The 16683-nt window shown below is 41.3% G+C and overlaps 1 protein-coding gene across 4 annotated transcripts in view; it reads left to right on the top strand.

Annotated features, from left to right (window-relative positions):
• pnpla7b (patatin-like phospholipase domain containing 7b) overlaps nt 1-16683 on the top strand; it is a 317033-nt gene that overhangs the window by 58037 nt on the left and 242313 nt on the right. For all 4 annotated transcript variants that reach the window (XM_078550357.1, XM_078550360.1, XM_078550356.1 and 1 more), the window contains 3 exons: nt 484-612; nt 2883-2963; nt 7859-8015. In XM_078550357.1, the coding sequence (XP_078406483.1) occupies nt 484-612; nt 2883-2963; nt 7859-8015 (367 nt within the window). The remainder of the gene's footprint in view (nt 1-483; nt 613-2882; nt 2964-7858; nt 8016-16683) is intronic.

Below are 16683 nucleotides of genomic sequence, written 5' to 3'. Positions count from 1 at the left end.
GGGTAACTGAAACCAATTGTAATGCTCCAGTCACTGCTGAGGTCAGATAATATGCACAAATGAGAAGGTTGATTATGAATCTCATTGGTGTTCATAGCTTTGTCCTACACTGGGCATTGTCTCTCCATCTGGGCCATTGTGTGACACCTAATTTTTTTTAAAAATTGCATGTTGCCTACCTAAGGATACAAAACTCACTTTCTGCTGCCTTAGTCCTGTGATGAAATTACCGTGACATAAAATTGAAGCCAACCCAATTGGGAAACTGTTCCTTAAGGATTTTGCTCCACTCAAGCAACATGACCTGCCTTCCCGATTCTCCCCTCCATATCTCCACACCTTGTAGCCGCCTTCAGCTATTTTGCCCAGATGAGCTGAAACACCTCGATGAGACCTCATCAAGAGTAGCAGTTCCATATTTGATATGTTTTAAAATATAGCTTATTAGTTTACTGAAGTATTATTGTTATGTTCATTTTTCAGGGTTATCCTGCTCCATATAAAACTGTCTCTGCCCGGGCAGTGTGCACGTCTACTGTTCTGCGCTTGCCAGCCAGTGCATTTCAGTCAGTCTTTCAGAAGTACCCAGAAACCCTGGTCAGAGTGGTTCAGGTAAGAATACATTGGTACTTTCAAAACAGCACTGCTGCAGTGCAGGTACAGTTGAATATTTGATAGCATTGCTGAGTTGAGTCCTTGTTTGCAGATGGGGGTGGGGGGAGTGGGGGTTATTACTGCTGGCCAGCCTAAAGACTTGCTCCTGTTGTGGCTTAACGCAGTCTGGATCCCAGGGATGTACACCAGTCCAACCTCCTGCGTCACTCTCCATGTTCACATTTAAGGTTGGTGGATCAGCTGTCTGTGATTGGTACTGTGTATATGGACTTTCAAAAAGCCTTTGGTGAAGTCTACATGATAGACGCGTTTGCAGACTGAAGCCCGTGGAATTAAAGGGGCTACGGCTGCTTGGATACAAAATCAACTAAGGCACAGAAAGCAGAGTAGTGGTAAATACAATAAAGTTCTGCCTTTTGTGACTTCCTTGTTCGCGTATTTGCTTGCCCATGCTAAAGTCTTTGTACACCGCATGACCCACTGCGTGAGCAATGTTTGATGATTCGTGTTTTCTTCCCCCTCTCTCGTCTTTCCCCGAGGAGAGGGCAGCCATGACAAAACAGACATCGGCACTTTTTTATGGGGAGATGATGTCAAAGTCTCTGGAAGCGGATTCCTTCCATTAGCCCTGGCTGTGGACATTTAATTCTGTTATTTTTTTAAGCACCTTTGTGACAGGTGTGAGAAGCAGTGCCTGCAATAGTTGCAGCTGAAGTGCAGCCTGAACAGAGAGATTAACCTGGAAATGTTCAAATCTCTTGGTCCAGAGCTGCAATAACGGCTTGTTACAATTTTGAAATGTTCACCGATTTTGTCTGCCAGTTTTGAGGTGATTCATTTTTTTCTTAAATGAAGATTGTCTCTTTTTAAAATTTTCAACGCATGTCTTGTATTGTTCAGAGGCTCCCCCTCTCAGTATACAGATACCACCACAATTTGCTGTGCAGTAACTGCACAAACCAAGGCTGTCCTTGGATTGCTGGATTTAATTGACTCCCATTGAAAAGCATGTTCATCGTTTGCGATTTCACCGTTTGCAAGGTTTTGCGGGAACGTAACTCCCGTGAATGGCTGGACTTTACTGTAGTTGTTTTTTTCAGACTGGAGGAAAGTATACAGTGGTGTTCCCCAGGGGTCGGTGTTTGAACTACTAATTTCAAAGTTTGCAGATGGCTCAAAACTTAGAAATGTTGTAAACAGTGAGGAGGATATCAACAGACTTCAGGAGGACATAGACACACTGGTAAAATGTGTCTAGGCACTTTGGTAGGAAGACTGAAGAGAGGCAATATAAATTAAGCAGTACAATTTTAAAAGGGGGGCAGGAACAAAGAGTCTTGGGGATGAAAGTACGCAAGTCTTTGAAGATGGCAAACAAGTTGAGAAAACTATTAAAAAGGTCTTGTTAATAGAGATATGCAAAAGCAAGCAAGTTTTATTAAACCTTATAAAAACTGGTTAAGCTCCAGCTGGAGCACTGTGTCCAATTCTGGGCAGCACATTTTAAGAAGGATGTCAAGGCCTTGGAGAAGGTGCAGCGGAGATGACTAGGACGGTACCAGAGGTGAGGGACTTAAGCTACGTAGAGTGACTGGAAACCTAAAATAAAAACAGAAAATACTAGAAAAACTCAGCAGGCCTGGCAGCATCTGTGGCAAGAGGAACAGAGTTAATGTTTCGAGTCCTTATGACTCCTCTTCAAACTGGGGTTGTTCTTCTTGGAACCATGAAGATTAAGGGGAGATTTGTTAGTGGTGTTCAAAAATCATGAAGGGTTTTGATGGAGTAAATAAGGAGAAACAGTTTGCAGTGGAGAAGGATTGATAACCAGAGGACATTGATTTAGGTAATTGGCAAAAGAACCAGAGGGGAGGTGACAAGAACCTGATGACCACAAGAGTTGTTTCAGCCAATGGCATTGACAGTGAAATTGCCATTAATCATAGTGTAAAAACTTTTACATACACTTGGAATAATCTTATGCCTTGCCATTTGCAAAATTTCCACAATGATGTTGTCCCTGAGCTTATTAAGCTATTATAAAGTGCATTTTAACGTTATACCTGTGTGTTTCTCCAGAGGTGCAATTTCTCCACCATCAATGTCGGTCCAGTAATCGTCAGTATTTTTGAGTATTAATATAGTTCAAAACTCATTTTCCGTTTGAAACTCCAGTTTGGAAATTGTATCACGGGACACTAAGTGGATGTAGTTCCACATCTACCAGTGTGCTCTCTGAGACTAACATTGCTTTCTTTTTTTCTCAGATAATCATGGTGCGCTTGCAGAGAGTGACATTCCTGGCTTTACACAACTATCTGGGCCTGACCAAGGAGCTTTTCAATTCGGTATGTGATAAAAATGGGAAAGATACCCTTGCCCACTCAGCTTTAAAATGCAAATCAATTATTGCAGAATTTCATTCATATGTTGCTTTGGGATTCTGATGTTTGGTGTAGCTGACATGAGTTATATTTACTGTCATATTAAAAGTTAGAGTTATAGTATTGAATTGTTGCCTCATGACTCATCACAGCTTTAGGAGAGTATCACATGCTGGGACAGCTATTATCATTGATTGTTGACTCATAGTTGGGATTAAAGAAAACAAGCTAGACAACAAGAGCTAAATTTTTTAAATTATTTTATCAGACTTTCACACTGAATCACAGGCAACAGGGTTGGCTTCCAGCAACTTAAAACCCTTCGAGCTAAATTGTTTAATTTAGAACTGAAGGGACTTGGTGTGTTTGTGTGATCCTCTGTTACCCAAACCAAATGAACATTGGAGAGAGTTATCGGCCATTGGAATTGCTAGACTATAAAAGATCAAAGTTAATTTAGTCTGTCACCTTCCTTCTGGTAATCGCATGATGCAATACTGAAGTTATTGACTAATCACAGCAATCAACCTCCGTCAGTTAGTCTACAGCAGATGCAGGCATGATATGAGAAAAACCCCGGTGGTGGAGAACTTTGGGAACCGTAGGTCCAAGGTCACTTGTTCCTCCCAAGCATGCTACACTTACCCCTTCCTGCCTCAAATAATGCATATACAGCATCCAGGATGTTTTTTATTTCTGAAATCTAATTTGCATTTGAATGAATCAACACTATTTGCACAGTCTCCCTAAGGAATCTGTTCCGTAACTTGACCACTGAAATAAAGTTTCAGAGATTAGTAATGGGATAGAGTTTCCTACAGCCAGCAAACTAACAGCACCAGTCATTAAAAATAAAAATAAAAATACCTGGAAAAACTCAGCAGGCCTGACAGCATCTGCGGAGAGGAACACAGTTAACGTTTTGAGTCCGTATGACTCTTCAACAGAACTAAGGAAAAATAGAAAAGAGGTGAAATATAAACTGGTTTAAGGGGGGGGTGGGACAGGTAGAGCTGGATAGAGGGCCAGTGATAGGTGGAGATAGCCAAAAGATGTCATAGACAAAAGGGACAAAGAGGTGTTGAAGGTGGTGATATTATCTAAGGAATGTGCTAATAGGTGACACTAAGGGTAGAAAGCAGGACGAGCAAGGTACAGATAGCCCTAGCGGGGGTGGGGTGGGGGGAAGGGATCGAAATAGGCTAAAAGGTAGAGATAAAACAATGGATGGAAATACATTTAAAAATAATGGAAATAGGTGGGAAAAGAAAAATCTATATAAATTATTGGAAAAAAGGGGGATTGGAACGGGGGTGGGGATGGAGGAGAGAGAGTTCATGATTTAAAATAGTTGAACTCAATATTCAGTCCGGAAGGCTGTAAAGTGCCTAGTCAGAAGATGAGGTGCTGTTCCTCCAGTTTGCGTTGAGCTTCACTGGAACAACGCAGCAGGCCAAGGACGGTCATTAGTTAGACTTGTCCTTGCTGGTTTAATTTCCATGATTTTTCGCATGGCAAGTTGCTGTAAGTGGGTTGATGGAACCAGGTATGACATCCTTGCCAGAGTATATGGGCCTATGTGAACAGGGCAATTAACTGTGTATCATCATCATCTTCTTCAGTTCTCTGCCCAAAGGCAGGTCTGACCCACATTGCCATGATCTCCACCATGGGTAGGTCAAGGAGGCAGGTCCCAAATCCACCCCAACCGGAACGGGGATTGAACCACATGCTGTTGACACCAATCTCATCCACACCGGCCAACTGGAGTCCGAGTTGCTGTGGCAACGTATACTTTTACATGCATGTTGTTGCCTGGAGCTATGGATAGTGATGGGAGAGACTCCAATTTCTTTCCATCACAAGGCTGACCAGGAAGCTCTCCTGCATTTACCGCCTGGCATTGGTATATGTTGGAAGGATTTACCAGTTGGAACTTAACCTGTTTGACCGCATTATGAATGTGCCTCCCTTGGCCATTGAGTCCTGGAGTGGGACTTGAACCTGGAGCTTCTGGCTTAGAGACAGGGATGCTACCCATTGCACCACAAAAACTCCTGGTTGTATTTTCTTAACCAGTTCAATTGAACAATTGTTACTGAGCGGCACAGAATCTGAATCAGAAGTTAGAATGGCGAATGCATTGTCAAATCAGGTACAGAAATCGAAAGAAAGATTGGATTGAGGGAGAGAGAAAAAGAGTTAAAGGCCGGGATTTTCTGCCCCGTTGTAGCGGGACCAACCGCAGGAGATTCGGCAGCCCAGCCAAAAGTCCATTGACTTTCCGCAGGGATGGAAAATCCTGCCCAAAGGGAAAGTAAGGAAAAATATTTTTTATTGTAAGTCTCCAACAATAAAAAGCTGAAGAAAAGTGACTCCACACTTCTAAAAGTTAATTTTCAGTGCCAGATGAGGTTACACTTAGAATGAAATAGACTAGCCCTAATATTATCTGACAAATTTAGTCCGTTTGTAAGTACAGAAACCTCATGCCATTCAAGACATCTGAATGGGGAGCCAGGTGGTGAGATACTGTTTATCCACAGCTTAAAGAGGAACACATCTTGGACAACAACTTCAAGATATTTGTATTTACTTGTCCATCCAAGTTAGCCTGAAGTTGCTGTCTGATTTGTACATAAATAACAGTGAGAGGTGTTAGCACACACTGTTGTTTTTGCAGTAAATTGTTGCCTGTTGAATTCAAACGCAGGCTGTGTCCTCTGCTTCTATTGTTCTCGGCAAGGTGAAATAGCTCATCATAGTCTAGATTATCTAGTCGCTGCTGAATCCTAATAACAGCAATCATATCGCCATTCAACCTTCTATTATTCCATTGAGAACATGCTCAATTTACATAATTACTCTTCAATCCAGTTCTGCTTTCCTCTCAATCATTCTGGTTGCCCTCTTCTGTATCTTTTCATTAGCTGAAATATCCTTTTTGTTATGTGGTGAGCAGAACTGTGCACAATATTTTAAGTATGGTAACGTCAAAGATTTATAAAGTCCCTTTAGCTTCTGAGCAAGCTACTGATTTACAGGTTTCATGGAATAATATTGGATTGATGAGTTTGATCTGCAAAACAGCAGTGAAGCTCACAGAAGTTGACGAAATTAAAACTGAATTTGAACTGTTCTGTCACTGTAAATTAGTGGCTTTTCTTTTGAGGGCAACTGCCTTATCTTGAGCCAAAAGCAAAGTACTGCAGATGCTGGAAATCTGGATCAAAAACAGCAAAAGTCAGAGATTCTCAGCAGGTCAAACAGCTTCTGTTAAGGAAACATGTACGTTGACTTTTGACATATCAACCCTTCCTCAAAACTGAAAGATGTTACGGATGAACAAAATTTAAGAAGAAACTGAGCATGAGAAAAGAGGAAAAGGGAATATACAAAAAACACCAAAACACACACAATTAACACATGCAAAGAAAAATTTAAATGAGCTCAGGTGGAGATGAGGAAGTGGTTAAATGGCAAATGCAAAATGTGCAGGAGGCATAATGAGAGAAATCAAAGAAATAAAGGATTGCTACACCTTGGGTCTGATGGAAGAAAAAAGGCAGGTTGACACCAGGGATACTGATCACCAAGTAGCTCATTGTTTCGACAGACTTGGTGAATGTTCAGGATCTGCCTTGGAATGGGGATAGCTCATTGATTTAATGGAGCACTTCCAAAAATTTAGTGACAGATACCAGAAAGTAATTTGAAGAAACATACTCCAGTCTCCACCAGCACGACCACCCCCCCCTCCCCCTGCCTATCTGCCACCCCCTGCTGGCCCCCAACCAATAAAACAGTTTCATGCTGTATGCTGGGAGTGTCTAGAGGCTTGAGTCTGCAATCGTCAGTCACAACATTCTTTTAAAACACCTGTAAATTCAGCTCTCCACTGATCCCAAATCTAGTTAGTGTCTAGATACATTGCTAATAGTTTCCACCTCCTAAATCTAGTGCCCTAGGCTGCACAGTGTGTTTAATATAGTTCAAGAAGGTGGATGGAACAGATGGAATAAATGTGTTAAATGAGCTGGAAACTATGATTCATGGCTCAGATGAGACTGAGATCAAGGTCCTTCATGCAATTAATTCAGATCAACCAGAAGTAGAAATTCATTAATTCCTGAAATGATAATTTTTCTATTTAATTTGTGCTATCTTAATATAATTGATCTGTTTAATTCTTCACGGTGACCGTGCAGCACTGGCAGCTGCTGCCCATCAGAATCGAGCAGGGTTAAAACCATCGTGACACTCATCCTCGGAAAAGCACAGCACTGAAGCAACGTGCAGAGCAACATAAAACTTGCATATGTTTTGTCCCCAGCTTTCTCTCAACTTCTAGTTTTTGAATAACAATGAGGGTTTCAATGAAGGAAATCTGGGGAGAGGTTGAGGTTCAACTACTGATCTCAGTGGTGGAAACAAATGCATCAATCCAGGATAGATTCTGTCTTCAGGTTGAAAGGTGAATGGCCACCATCCAATTCATTAAGTCACTCAACTACAGTAAAAGTTGAGAATATGATTCCGTTAATCTTTTGAAAAATATTTGTTAAGATTTGTATATCACAGTGTTTCCTGAAATTACTCATGAGGGAGCATCCTAACTTCCCTCATTTTATTCACTTACAAGCTAATACCAGTGAGTTACTAAAATTAGGCCTTTGATATTGGTTCCTGGGAACATCATGAGTGCATAACCTACACATTCTGGAAATGAGGAACTAGGTTTGATGCTTATACTTCACTGCCTTGCATACATTTCTTTGCATGTGTAGAGGAATTTTTCCATTGTGAATGTGCGAACCTTGGATTAATTATGATTCTGGTAAATGCTTCATTTGCTGCAGGAGAGCCAGGCCATCCCCTTAGTGTCACTGTCCAGCATTGCCCCGTCCAGCCCCTGTAAAGTGATCAAGCGGCAGCATAACATCTCAGGAGCGGATGAAGATCATTTTGAGAAAGTGAGCAGAGGTGGTGATGTTCCAGCGCACAGTTTGGAAACAGGTACAAAACTTACCTTCTTGTTTAAAAGCTGAGGTCCAAATTGCTTTGTGAGCAATGCAATGACTGTCATTTTATCGGTTTGAAATAGTAGCAGTTTTACATGCACAGAGCTCCAAAAAGAATTCAGGAAAGGCAGTGGAAAAAAAGTCCACCTACAATTGCCTTCAGATGGGTTACTCCAGGATAAGGTTAATGCAGGGTGTATTCCTTTTAATAGTGTCCATTAAGCATGCTCACCATTTGGGCAGAGGCAACAGATCTTATGAATATCTTATGTGTCTCTTTGCATCTGCTTGTGTTGAAGTTAGACATTTACAGAATCACTGACTTGGGGACCAAGATCCTGTTTAGGGTCATGGTGCTTTACAGAAACCAATACCCAGTATAATCATTAGAAAATACCAGAAATATTTCTGTTTCCAAGGCTCTTCAATGCACAAAACAAATGCATGGCTGAGCATGATAACCAAACACCACTGTAGCTGTGTTCCTAGTGAATTCTGCATTCAGATCTTTAGCTCAGATTTAAGTTTGGGAGTGATCCAGTTTATAAAATCTAAATTCTTTTGCAAACTGATGTTCCTGGGGATTGGAACAAGATGGAAATCTTAAAGCGGGAATGATTTGCTGACGATACAGAGACAGATGGGAAAGCAAGTTGTAAGGAAGATAGAAAGAGTGAGTGGGCAAAAATTTGGCAGATGGAGTATAATATGGGAAAATATGAGGTTATCACCTTTTGCAGGAAGAATAAAAAAGTAGAATATTATTTAAATGGAGAGAGGCTGCAAAATGCTTCGGTACAGAGGAATCTAGGTGTCCTTGTACATGAATTAATAGAATGTTATTATTTATTGTGAGGGGAATTGATTACAAAAGTAGGGAGGTTATGCTTCAGTTATACAGAGCATTGGTGAGTCCAAAGTTAGCATCGAGGAACAATAAGTAACTAGTAAGGCAAATGGGATGTTGGCCTTTATTGCAAGTATGAAAAAGGGAAGTCTTGCTACATCTGTACCAGGTATTGGTGAGACCACACCTGGAGTACTGAGTACAGTTTTGTCTCCTTATTTAAGGAGGGATATACTTTCATTGTATGCAGTTCAGAGGAAGTTCACTAGGTTAATTGCTGGAATGAAGGGGTTACCTTATAAGGAAAGGTTGGAGTTCAGAAGAATGAGAGGTGATCTTATTGAAACATATGCAGTTCTGAGGGGGTTTGACAGGGTAGATGGTGAGAGCATGTTTCCCCTTGTGGGGGAATTTAAACTAAGGGACTCTTACAGACCGTGTTGGGAGGAGTGTGCAGGTAATTCTAGTCCCACTTCTCCACAGGTCGGAACAATAAGTTTAAATGTTTAATTTACCCACAACGCTGGCCAGCTGCTACATCTTTGATACTGTTATTCCCAGCATAAAAAGACTAACCAGGCTTCTTTCAGTAAACACAAAAAAATATTGATTTATTATAAAACAAACTACTTTTTAAACTGGTTAACATACAAGTTGTAATTTTGAAGTGTAACCATTTTTTTTCTCCTTTTTAAAAAAGACAGATATTCAAATCCCCCTACGCTCTCATACAAACACAAAACAGGACAAAACAAATACAGTCCCCTGCAGAGGCTGGAAGATAAGAACGTTTCTTTTTTTAAAAGGATAAAATTCAAAGCAAACTCGACGCTATTGCTCTAACAGAATTCTGGTCACAATAGATCAGAAAGTTCTTTGGAACAGATTTTTTTGGTGAAACTGTCCTTGACGACTCTTACCACAGCTTTGCAGACTTTCAGAAAGAAACTGATGATTTATTCCGATAAGACGTTTCTGGGGAAAGTTTCATACAGGTGGGGCACAGAGAGGGAGAGAGTGAGCCTTTTCCTTGCAGCCTGCTTTAGAGGCACCCAGCACTCACTCTCCCTCTCTGACTGAGAGTTTTAAATACTAAGATGTTCAAAGAATACTTCTCTTAGGCAGGTGATTTTAACCAATCAGCAAGAGTCTTTAGCCTGTCAACAGCAGTTCTTTGTTAACTTAGGTATATAAAGTATCTCTTCCCTTTCCAGGTGTTCTCCACTGGACATCTATCTTGACTCATGGTTTTTTTGAAGAAGGGTACATTCGCAGCCTCGAATTAATATTGCAAACTTTTAAAAATGACTCAGGAGGAAGAATGTCCAAAATTCAATGTCCTTCAATTTTCTCGAAAACTGGCTCCTCTCAGGGCACAATTTCAAAATAAGGGGCTCCCCTCCCATTTAAGGCAAAGATGAGGAATTTATTCTCTGAAGATTGGGAATCTTTGGAATTCTTTACCCCAGAGAGCAGTGGAGGCTGGGCCATTGAATATGTTCCAAGTTGAGATGGACAGATTTTTGACCCACAAGGGGGTCGAGGGTTATGGGGGGCAGGCAGTAAAGTGACATTGAGGCCACGATCAGGTGAACCATAATTCTATTGAATGAGGGAGCAGCTTGAGGGGCCAAATGGCCTACTCCTGCTTTGACTTCTTATGCTCTGAAACAATCCCTGAAGAAAACACTTTTCATTGCTTACTGATACCTGTTTGGGATAAATCCTGAGCCTCTCTGAATTTATTCAGAGCAACTTCGTAAAATCTACAAATACCTGTACATAAATGGAGGGTTTCTGGAGTAGTTGGAACTCTGGAGAGTTAACAACCTACTGGGGCATCCAGTTACAGGCGGAGGAGAAAACAATGGCAGCTAGGGTTAGAGGCCTCGTATCCTCGATACTCTGTTCTATTGTTGTGCCTTTACAAGGTTTATTGTTTATTAAGCTTTTTGTTTAACATTAAAGAACCACTTATTTATAGCATTGCCCTGACCAGTGAGTGTTGGTCAGGAATGTCTCTACACTCCTTTCCTTCCTGCCCCACCATCAGGTTCTTGGTGGCTGCCCTTGATGTTTGTGAAGTCTGAGATGCAATAGGGCAGCCCTATTCTGCACCCCCGTTATGTCTCGATGCTGTAGCTAGACCTTCTCTCACTCCAGTTGCAGTTGTCTTCCCTTCCACACTCCATGTTTGCCCACCTTGATCATGAACTTTATCCCGTTTCTCTTCTTCCACTCAAATCCCTGAACTCCCCAAGTGAGGAGCTTATTAAAATAGAACTTTCTCAAAGTTTCTGCTTTCAAACTGCAGCATATGCGGATTAGAGACCCAGCAGTTGCACTTCTCTCACATCCTGTTCCCTAGGAATAGAGAGTGATCACTGCTGGCACTGTAACATGCTGACGTTTTCAGATTGATATATCAGGGTTTACTGCACAACTGTTTGTCTTGTATAGCTATGATTGACATTGAACGGATTGTAGTCAGGCATGCCTGCAGGGAATCAGGTCTCGGTGTTGGTTCACTTGTCCACATTTTGCACTTCTTTCATTAATTTAAGGCCAAAAGGAGTGAGATGTTTTTCATTGTCGTTCCTTCCCGTAGCTTTGAGACAGGTGCTTTGTTTTATTTAATCTTTTAATCCATAACTTGTATTGCAGTCAGAATCAATACACTATCCACTTCAAACTATATTTAGAGAAAATGTTTTATTCTCAGATTGTCTTTAAAATAAATTAAGCTACTGCCAGGAATTATGGTTACAGAATCACAGAATCTTTACAGTGCTGGAGGAGGACATTCGGCTCATCAAGTCTGCACTGGCTTTCTGAAAGAGCAGTGTACCTAATCCCACTTCCCTGCCCTTTCCCCGTCACCTTGCACATTCTTTCTTTTCAGATAGCAATGCAATTCCCTTTTGAATACCTCGATCGAATCTGCCTCCGACCACCCTCTGGGTGAAAAATTTTTTCCTCACATCACTTCTATTCCTTTTGCCCAGTAATTTGAATCTGTGTCCTCTAGTTCTTGATGTTCTCTTGAGAGGGAACAATTTTTCACTATTTACCCTGTCTATACCCCTCAGGATCTTGAATACCTCTATCAAGCCTCCTCTCAGCCTTCTTTTCTCCAAGGAAAACTGACCCAACCTCTCCAATCTATCCTCATAGCTACAGTTGTTCATCTCTGGGTTCATTCTTGTGAACCTCCTCTGTGCTCTCTCCAATGCTTTCACATTCTTCCTCAAGTATGGCGCTCAGAACTGGACACAGTACTCTAAATGAGGCCTAATTAGTGCCTTATACAAGCTTAACATGACTTCCTTACTCTTGTACTCAATGCCCCTAATAATAAAACCTTGGATACGAAACGCTTTATTGACTGCTCTCTCAACATGTTCTGCCACCTTCACTAACTTGTGTACATATACACCAAGGTCCCTTTTGTTCCTGCACCACCTTTAGAGTTTCTCCCTTTATTTTATATTGTGTCTCCACATTCTCCTTACCAAAATGAATCACCTCACACTTCTTTGCTTTGAACTCCATCTGCCATCTGCCTGTCCAATCCATGTCCTTTTGAAATTAAAGATTACCCTCATCACAGTTGACAATGCTTCCTGTCTTCGTATCATCTGCAAATTTTGGAATCATGCCCTGCACACCACAGTCTAGGTCATTAATATATATCAGGAAGAGCAATGGTCCCAACACTGACCCCTGGGGAACTCCACTGCAGACCTTTCTCCAATCTGAACAACTATTTATCACTACTCTGTGTTTCCTGTCACTCAGCCAATTTCTTATCCAAGTGCCTACTTCCATGAAGTAGAATTTTGCTCACAAGTCTGTTGTGTGGCACTGTATCAAATGCCTTTTGAAAATCCACATGCACCACATCAACAGCTTGGCCCTTACAACCTTCTCTGTTACCACTTCAAAAAACTCCAGCATGTTAGTTAAACATGATTTCCCCTTAATGAATCCATGCTGGCTTTCCTTAATTATCCCGCACCTAAGGGACTATTGATTTTGTCCCGAACTATAGTTTCCAGAAGTTCCCCTACCACTGAACTCAAACTGACTGGTCTGTAGTTGCTGGCATTATCCTTGCACCCCTTTTGTTTTGTTCTGCCTTTGTCATCTCTTTTTTAAAATGAATTCCTTCTCCCCTCACAATCCAAGGGTTAAATTATTAGGAGAGATTAGGCAAACCAAGATTATGTTCCATGGAGTTTAGAAGGTTAAGGGGTGATTTGATGAATGTTTTCAAGATATTTAAGGAGGACAGATGGAGAAAAACCATTTCTACTAGTTGGGCAGTCCAGAACTAGGGACTTAGTCTAAACATTAGAGCCAGGCCTTTCCATAGCAAAATTAGGAAATATCTCTTCACACAAAGGGTGGCATAAGTTTGAAACTCACAAATTGATTGGTGCTAGACCAATCATCAATTTTAAATCTAGGATTGAAATACTTTTGTTAACCGAAGACCTTAGGGGATATGGTATAAAGACAAGCGTATAGAGTTAGGTCACAGCTAAGGTCATGAATGAGGTCATGGGAAACCGGCTTGAGGGGCTAAATGGTCTGCTCCGATGTAGGTCTATTCAATCACAGAGGCAATCCACCTGATTCTGTCTTCCATGGATGGCCATAGATAGCAGGATTAGCAGAGGAGATAGTAGGATAGCAGCCTGGAATAGGAAACCAGTTCCCTACTGCCCCTGCTTGAGTTTGTGGGTGCTTTTTTTTTCTTTATTCTTTCATGGGATTTGGGCATCGCTAGCAAGGCCAGCATTTATTGCCCATCCCAAATTGCCCTGGAGAACTGAGTGGCTTGCTAAGCCATTTCACAGGGCAGTTAAGAGTCAACCACATTGCTGTGGGTCTGGAGCCAAATGTTGGCCAGACCAGGTAAGGAAGGCAGATTTCCTTCCCTAAAGAACGTCAGTGAACCAGATGGGTTTTTACCACAATCAACAATGGTTTCATGGTCACTATTACTGAGACTAGCTTTTAATTCCAGATTTTTATTAATTGCGTTTAAATCCCACCAGCTGCCATCGTGGGATTTGAACCCCAGAATATTAGCCTGGGCCTCTGAATTACCACTACGCCACCACCTCCTTCTAGAGATCAACTGTAGTGCAGCCGTAAACTGACTCAGCACAGACAGGGAATGGAGCCTGGAGTCTTTTGGTCTCCATCAGTGAAGTTGATCTGAATGGCATCTTCGCTCATCAGGCCAGCTTCCCTATCTGCCCTTTTAATATTGTCACTGCGTGTCTGCTGAAGTAAGAAAAGCATGGATTAGGAAATGCCTATTCAACCCATTGAGCTTGTTGTCCCCATTTATCGCATACAATTTCCTGCATCATCAGCCATCGTTGGACTCACTGTTATGATCCCAGTTGATGTTACTACTGGACAACCAGATCTCAGGGTGGAACCCGGCTTGATTGATCCTAACTTTTATTTTTTGTTTAGATATGTGGAGAGTGGCTACTGAACAGAGTCACAGGAGTTAGTTGATGAACTTTTAACAAAAGAATAAAACATTTAGTAAACAAGAAAAGATGAACTATATTACAATACTCGTTCACCCACAACTATACCTTTACAGATATATACAGATTTGTAAGGATAGCACACGTTACAAAAGCTATCTTATACTCTAATGTTCACAGTAAGTGCACAGTCTAGGTAAACAGTTGGCGAGCTGTGGTCAGATGCACCACACTCTGAAACCAAGTAAAAAATGCCACCCCAAACAGATGCTATGGATCTGTCATCAAGTCCCCCCAACATGCTTGTCACATCCCGAGCCAACTGGTCTCACTGAACTTTTCCTTTCACACGGGGTTTCCAATCTCCACCCTCCAAGAACTTGCTTTGGAATCTTCTCCCAAACCGATGCTTTTTCTCAGAGGCCTTCCACAAGAGTCCACCTCTAGGGTTTTGAACTCTCCTGGATAGCCATGTACATTCAGGCTTCTTTCCACTCATTCTCTCTCACTGACTCAGCCATGCCAACAGAACACCACTGCTTCACATGCCCATAGTAAAGAGTTACAGAACTTCGGCTGCCTCCCCTTGGATCTTCTGGCTTCTCCCAAGCCTATGTTGCTTTATAACTGTATTCTGCAGCTTTCACCCTTTATGCTTGGAGCCTCCCTCTCTGCTTCTTACACTATTCTGTGTAAATGAAAGTAACACTTTTCCAGGTTCCTGTATGATGGTCTAAGGGAAGATTTAAATGAGGTGTTGAAAATAATAAGTCGTTTTGATAGAATAGATGGAAAGAACTTGTTTCTGATGGCAGAAGTGTCAGTAGTCCAAGGAAACAGTTGAGATAATTGTCAAAAGAACTGGAGGAGATGAGCATTTCTTCTTGTGCAGTGAGCTTATGCGACGTAGACTGTACTGCATGAAAGGGTGCTGAAGATAGATTCAATAGTAACTTCCCAAAGCGAATTGGATATATACTAGAAAAGGAAGAGTCTACAGGGCTAAGAGGAAAGAGCAGGGGAGTGGGGCTAATTGGATTGCTCTTCAAAGAGCCGGCACAGACACGATGGGCTGAATTACCCCCTGCTGTGCTGCATGGTCTTGATTCTACATATTTCGATATCCAGGTAGTGCAAGTTGCTGTAATCTGTGTAGAGTTCAGTTACATTGCTTTGTAGAGTACAGTAACCTCCGGTCCTGTTGTGAGACAGTTATTGATTCAGTTCAGATTTAAAAGAAAACTGTAATATACTGAAATCTGCAGTAAAAGTAGAATCTTCTGGAAGAACAGAGCAGGCTCCATAAGCATCTTAAAAGGTAGAAGACAAGTTAATATTTTAGGTTGAGACCACTTAGCGAATTTTAAACTTCTGAGATAGGATCCATACTTGAAACGTTAATCTGTCTATTCTCTTTTTTTAGCAATTGAGATGAATATTTTCAGTTTATCCACCTCTCCCTCTTTTTGAAGAGGTTAATTGATTGCGCAACCTGATTTGGATCAGAGCCCATTCCATATTTAAATAACAAATTTTCTCCAGTCTTGATTGAGGCCTTTTAATTTTGTTCTCTTGACATTTGGGCAGCTGGAAAGGCCGGTAAACCTGATGCTGTGAGGCTGGTGATCTACTCTTGAAGCTGCAGCACCTTTGGGTTAATGATAGTATCGCCACTAATGTTAATTTAGCCCCTAAACAGCCAACATGAGTCATGTTTTCAGATGAATGCTAAATGGTGTTTCTGGTCTCTAAATGCAGTGTGCAAATCAGCTAGAAAAGAACAGGGGGTGCCTCATAACGATAGACTTTTTAAAAAAAAGCAAATACTGGAAATTTGAAATTAAGCAAAAATGATAAAAGTACTCAGTTCTGTCGCCATGTAAAAGAGAAAAAGCATGGGCTAATACTTAAGAAAATAGGAACAGGAAGAAGCCTTTCAGCCCTTCGAGCCTGTTCTGTCATTCAGTTAGATCATGGATGATCTGTACCATTAGCTCTGTATCCCTTAACCAACCATCAAACATCTATCAATTCTAGTTTTGAGATTTTCCGTTGACCCAGCCTCAATAACCTATCCGAGAGTGGTGGATACAGAATCCGCCAGCCTCAGATAGGGACCCTGAATAGAGTGAGCAGAGTGCCACCTGAAATGTTGATTCCTCACCTCACCCCTCAGATGTTGACTGACTGCTTTGTATTTCCAGCAACAGTACCACCAAAATAAGCAAAACAAAAATAATAAAATAATACTGTGTTTAATTGTATAATTAATTTTTTATATGGAAAAGTATTTGTGTTAACAG

The sequence above is a fragment of the Cetorhinus maximus genome, chromosome 10 (assembly GCF_964194155.1).
Source record: "Cetorhinus maximus chromosome 10, sCetMax3.hap1.1, whole genome shotgun sequence".
Classification (NCBI taxonomy): Eukaryota; Metazoa; Chordata; class Chondrichthyes; order Lamniformes; family Cetorhinidae; genus Cetorhinus; species Cetorhinus maximus.
The sequence above is the reverse complement of the archived record's forward strand: the minus strand, read 5'-3'. Positions and strand labels throughout refer to the sequence as shown.